Here is a 5,939-nt window from a genome sequence, read left to right as displayed (position 1 = left end):
CCGACTGGTCTGTCCTGACTGGGTCTGACAGGACACCCCAACACGCAGACTCTGGAAAGATGGTGCTGGGCAAGGGAAGGGTCCTGTGGGCGCGCTCAGCCCAGCGCAGCCAACGGCGGGAAGTCCAGGGAGGTTTAGTTGTTATCATACACCCATGGCCTGACGCTTTCCAAGTGTGCGCCCTCCCAGTAGCCAGTTCCCGAATCATGAAACCACCATCAGCAGCACCGAGGAACCCCCGTCGTGCCCCTCAGTCTCCCTGGTCCCCCTCTTGCAGATAGCCTTGCCCCCAGGGGAGCAGATGGCCCTGCAGTCAGCGCCAGGGCCCACAGGCTCGCTCCGGAGCTCCAGGAGCCAATGAGGTGCAGTTCCCGCAGCCGGGGCCTGGCCACTCAGGTGGACGGGCCTGGCTGACACGCGGACCCTGGGTAACCGAGTGGGGTGGGAGGCACCGGTGGGCAGCTGGAACGCTTAGCTGCTCGTTTGAGCTTTATCACTTGGGGCTCCCAGGTTTGGAGCAGGCAGATGGGGGCAGGTGGAGCCTGTAGGACGGCTGGAACTCACGTGGGGTGAGGGCTCCGAGGGCACAGGCCGAGGCCGAGGCCGGCTATTCGGGAAGTGGAGGGAGGGCTCTTTGTGGAGACCGCTGGTTCCCCCACCTGGCGTCATTAATAGTTCTCTGCCAAATTTTTCAGATGAAAAACGTACACCAAATATTGATGCCGCTGAAGGCAGTGGGTCATAAAATAGAAAATAGTGTCCGGCACACCGGCCATCAGGAAAGGCGGCCACCTGGCTCTGCAGAAGCCCTTAAGTCAGGGGCCTGCCTGCACCACAGCCCTCCCCACCTGAGGGTGGCCGTGGGGCTCCGGTCTCCCAACTGCCAGGCCCCACGTCTGCTCCGAGCCATCGTTCTCATCTGTAACATCATGCTTCTGAGGTTAGGGACCAGATGACACGGGCATTAAAACACGATACAGAGGCCTGGCCGTCTCCAACAAATGTCCCTTTTAAAGTGGCAAAAGACAAAATCTTTAGGTGCCCTCTGGACAGGGGTCCAAGGCTGCCAGCTACAGCAGCTGCCAAGGGCTGGCCTCAGCCCTGTGGAGGGTAGGCTCAAGGCCACTCAAAGGAAGAGTGCCCGCCAGCTCTTCACAGAGCCAGGGAGGGGCGAGCACAAGGCCAGCTCAGCCCCCCACTCCCCACCCCCACCCAAGCTGCAGAGGTCTGCTCAGGGTCTGCCCCGATAGGCACACGTGGCCTTGAGCAGATGTGGCCCTGCCCTGGCAGGTCACGCGGTCTCCTAGGGTCTGGAGAGGAGGGTGGCAGTGAATTCATGCAGATGGTGGTGAGGGCTATGAAGGGACAGGGACAGATGTGACTAACCACAGACGGCATCTGAGTAAGCCAGAAGGACCAGGAGGCCAGCACTGCCCACGAACAGGTGCAGCAGCCCTGGGGCAGGAAGGCCTTGGCCCTGGGGAGAGGAAGGAGCCCGAGCAGCCAGAGCAAAGGGGCCTGGACTGAGCCAGGGGTGGGAGGAGCAGGGGACAAGCGAGGGTGCTGAGCCAAGGAGACAGCCTGTGAGATGGGCCAGAGGGGAATCCTGGAAAGGGAACAGCCACGAGTGTCACCTGTCCTGTCAGTTCCTGGAGTGACCGTGTCAGCAGGGGGAGCAGGGGGTGAAGACAGGCTGCACAGGGAGGCCAACAATGGCCTGATGCCAAAAGCCTGGGGCACCAGACAAGGTCTTCAGAATTGTGAAGGTTTGGTTGGGCGGTGTCAAGGAGTCCTCCAGAAGTTCACGTTGGGATCCATGCAAGGGAGATGCAAGCCTTGGGTGGGGAGGGGCCAGGGGCCAGTGCTCAGAGCTTGCGGAGTCACAGGACTCAACCGGACCTGCATGGTACGACCCTGCCCCTCCTTGACAGCCAAACCACCAGGCCAGGCAGGCAGGAAGCAGGCTGTGGGGAACCACCCCCCCGCCCCCTGGCCCTCCCAAACCCCCAGTTCCAAGGTACCATCTTTTCTCAACTGGTTTTCCTGCCTTTCCCATCATCCTTGCAGGCTGCCAAGAAAGCCCTTCTCTGGTTGCCTGCCTGACACTACTGACCTCCCCATGCAGTCGGGGGGCGCCCATGGGGTTCTATCAGTGGGCTGCTGTTTGCCTCCTGAGGGCAGCGTGGGGATCCCAGGCTGGCTCCCAGAAGCTCCAGTTGGCAGCAGTCTCACTGTCCGGAAGCTGGGCAAAGAGGAGACCCACCTGAGGCTGGGAAGGTGAGCCTCCCATCAGCAGGTGTCATTTGTCCACCGTGTCCTGTATGCTAGACGCCCCTGTGCACTGCGCTTGTGGAACGGACCGGGGCAGAGCATCCCTGCCTGCATGGGTGGAGGCCACACTGTCCATTTGGTGCCAAGTTCATTCTCCACCTGCCTGATAAGAGCATGTCCAGTTATCTTTGGGAGATAACTCTGTGGCTCAGAGGCAAGCCCTGATTTGCTAGTGCCAACTGGGCCATCCTGTCCCCGCCTCCGTAAGTATCCAGAGTGGAGCTATGACCATGAGGTGTCTGCTGGGGCACTAGTGTGCGAGGCCTGGAAGTATGGCTAGCAGGAAGAAAGTGGCTGGATTTTTCTGGGAGACCGTCTAGTAGGCCCCACGCACAAGGCCAGCTCATGAAAATACAGCAGAGGCAGCGAAGTGGATGCTCGGTGACATCACGGGACCCACCAGGTCAAGCTTCTCCGGAAGGATGCCTTCTGGCCAAGTCCTTCCCTGTTTTAACCAGTCTGGGTTAGGTTTTTGGTCATGACTGAAAGGGGGGATAATCAGGGTGGAAGAGACAGAGACAGGAACCAGAAGGCAAGTGTGATGAGCAGGGAAGTGTGGGCAAATGGGGACCGAGGGCTGGAACGAGGGCTGGAAGCAGGACAAGATCCAAAGAGCAGCCAAACACAGACAATGGCGGGAAACAAGGGAAAGTTCCTGAGCAGAGGGCACAGTGTGTGCAGGGGCTCCAAGGCCAGGAACAGAGGGCCCTTCTGAACTGAGGGAAATGCCACGTGGGAACAGCGGGCACAGCCCGGCCTCCTGGATCCCGGGTCTACACCTGAGCCCCTGGGCAGCAGGAGCCACACCATGCTGACGTGTCAGGGGCAGGTCGCCTTGGTGGGAGAACCTGGAGCAGGGGGGCCGGCTGCCCCAGGAGCAGACCTAGCAGAGGCGGAGGGGGCAGGGGCACAAGATTCGGTGGCTGGTTTGACGCAGGACAGACAGGGAGGAAGCTGCAGCTAGGACAGCAGATGGCAAGGCAGCCCGTCACCATGCAGGGGTGGAGGGCCCCAGGAGGAGAGCGCCCTCCAGCCCAGCCTGCCAGCCTCCTGCCCACTCAGGCAAGCTGCCTCTTGGGCCACAGGAGGCTCCAGACTGCAGGGAGCTGGGGACGGCTGGGCTGGCCTGCACTGATAGGACAAGTGACCCAAGCCAGGGGGTTCTCAGTTATCAGGGAGCCCAGGAGAGGACGGGCCACCACGTGAAGCCTCCCAGGGCGGTGCACGAGCACAGACCAAGGAAGCAGTGACTCATTAGTAACTTTTATTCTGAACCTGCTGACGAGTGAACACAGAGCAGACGGGATTCGGGCAGCGTGAACACTGATGCTGGTCCTCCCAACAGGGCTCACCTGCCATCCCCCAAAGGCAGCAAGCCTGGGCCAGCTAGTGCTGCCTGGACCGCAAGGACTTTCTGTTGGCCTTGGAGGTACTAGCCTCCCGCTCCTTCTCGGGGTCGAAGATTTCTGTACATGGAAAAGGCCAGAAGGTACCATGAGTGGCAGTGCTGGGTGCACACACAGCAGCAGCCGCGTCCACTGCCACAGGTCGCCTGCGGTGGGCTCTGTGCTCATCCCTCCCTGCTGATCTACCCCCACACCGCAGCCAGGAAGGGAGGGTCACCTCACATCCTGAGGTGGCTGTCGAGGCAGGCGGGGGGGCTTGTTTAGACCAGAGCCTCACGTGCCATGGGAGTTCTACTGGGTTCTAAGCCATTGCAAGTGTGCAAGCAGGAAGGCTTCCACTTACTGGGTTCGGGTCCTGCTCACACAGACCTGCAGGCACGGAGCCCTCATATGAGCGCTCCCTGTCCCCAGGTGTCCCCAGCACCCCGACCCAGCACCCCCCCCAGAGGCCAGGGGTCAGCCCAGCACCCCACCCCAGAAGCCAGGGGTCAGCCCCTGAGCACCGCAGCACCCCCCCACACACACACAGAGGCCAGGGGTCAGCCCCTGAGCACCGCAGGGACACGAACCTGGTATCTCATGAGGCCAGTAGTCATTACAGTGGGGGCAGCGTGGCTCTGAATTGGACTGGAAATACTTGGCCACGCAAGGTAAATGCATCCTGATCCCACAGGTCTCGCAGCTTTGACCCTGAAACCAGAAAAGCGACGGCTGTGGCAGCTTGGGTGCACCTCCATGGTCACAAACCTTCAGCAAATGGCCAGGAGAATGCCCAACAGATTCCACAGTTTTGTCTTCCAGGCCCCCAATGAATAATGATAATCCCAAAGCCCTCAGCTCAAGGGCTTTTAGGAATTTTTATTACAGAATTCTGAGAAATGAATGTAGGTGGAGGACACTGAAAGCTCTGCCAGCCAGCGCACAGTGGCACAGACCTCGCAGGGACCGTGTGCACAGCTACAGCCTTCAGGAAGGCCGCCGGGCAACGTGGGTCAGAGGCTTTAAGAAAACGTGTGAGCCCCTCCAGTAATTCCACTTCTAAGAATCTGGCCCAGGGAACCAACCCCAGGTGCCTAGAAGCACGTGTGCAAAGAGGCTCATCGAGGCACAGCTGACGACCGTGTAAAGGTAAGAATCAGAAGGAAGAACCCTAGACGTCCCGTGCTGGCCCGGCGGCAGCAAAGCCTCGCCAAGTAGGCAGCACAGAACCAAACACCAGAGGTCAACACGCCCAGATGTTCAGCACGCCACTGCCAAGGTGACGCAGGCTACACACAGACCTCTGAGAGCCCCTGGACTAGAACCAAGGCCCCGTGGGGAGAAAGGGCGGGCATTTGCTTGGTCATCCTCAGACACTTCCCAGGGGACGCCCTATGTCTGCCCGTGCCAGAGGCAGAGGCTCAGGATGAGTTCTAGAAGGTGCCCCGCTGCCGGCACGGTACCTGGATGAGGAGGCTGTGGCAGATGTTGCAGATCTTCACGGCATCGGGGTACGTCTCCCGGATGTACTGCTCCATCTCCAGGATGGCCCGGCTGTGCAGGGTGAACTCCCCTTCCTTCTGCAGGGCAGAACGGGAAGCGGCGACGTCTGAGCCCCTGGCAAGCCAGGGCCTTCCCACCCAGCAGGCCCACAGTCCACGGAGCTGCAGAGGGGGCACCCCTCACGCCGCTGGTTTTCACCAGTCCCCACCCGCAGGTGTCCACGCCGGCCCCTGGGCAGAGCCACAAGCCACGAAAACCTGGGCCGAGACTGAAAGAAAATGAGGTGAGGCTCCGCACACCCCTGCCTCGGCACTTCCCTTGTGCCACACAGGCGTGAACCATGAGTGTGCCAGCAGCCCCCGAGCAAGGACAGCCCTCGCTCCCCTACAGGGAGGATGCGGAGCAGGGAGAGGGAGGCGGCCTCCCACGGGGTGAGCTGGGCACATCCCCTGCCCTCATGCGCACCCCTCCCTCTCCTTCCCCAGCCAGCACTCCAGCCTTCAGCTCCGGGGTCATTGCCTCAGTTGGGGAAAAGCTGTCCTGCGAGCGTGTTTCCTTTCTACCTGTACCTCGACTTCGGCAAGCTGCCTGCCCAATCTCTGGCTCCTCCCCAGGCCGCGGGCCCCGGGACAGCACCAGGCCCGGTTCTGCTCTTGTGTCCCCAAGCCTAGTGTGGGACTCAGCACTGGGCAATCCCGTGATAAACCTCCCAGGGCAAGT

The 5,939-nt window shown here is 60.9% G+C and overlaps 1 protein-coding gene across 1 annotated transcript in view; it reads right to left on the bottom strand.

Moving 5' to 3' along the window:
• Positions 1-3,578: 3,578 nt before the first annotated feature.
• NSMCE1 (NSE1 homolog, SMC5-SMC6 complex component) overlaps positions 3,579-5,939 on the bottom strand; it is a 31,983-nt gene continuing 29,622 nt past the window's right edge. The window contains exons 6-8 of the mRNA XM_026011053.2: positions 5,180-5,296; positions 4,307-4,427; positions 3,579-3,797 (exon numbers count right to left, since the gene is read on the bottom strand). Of these exons, the coding sequence (XP_025866838.1) occupies positions 3,718-3,797; positions 4,307-4,427; positions 5,180-5,296 (318 nt within the window). The 3' untranslated portion in view covers positions 3,579-3,717. The remainder of the gene's footprint in view (positions 3,798-4,306; positions 4,428-5,179; positions 5,297-5,939) is intronic.

Source organism: Vulpes vulpes, chromosome 3 (genome assembly GCF_048418805.1).
Source record: "Vulpes vulpes isolate BD-2025 chromosome 3, VulVul3, whole genome shotgun sequence".
Classification (NCBI taxonomy): Eukaryota; Metazoa; Chordata; class Mammalia; order Carnivora; family Canidae; genus Vulpes; species Vulpes vulpes.
This window is presented reverse-complemented; position numbering and strand designations above follow the sequence as displayed.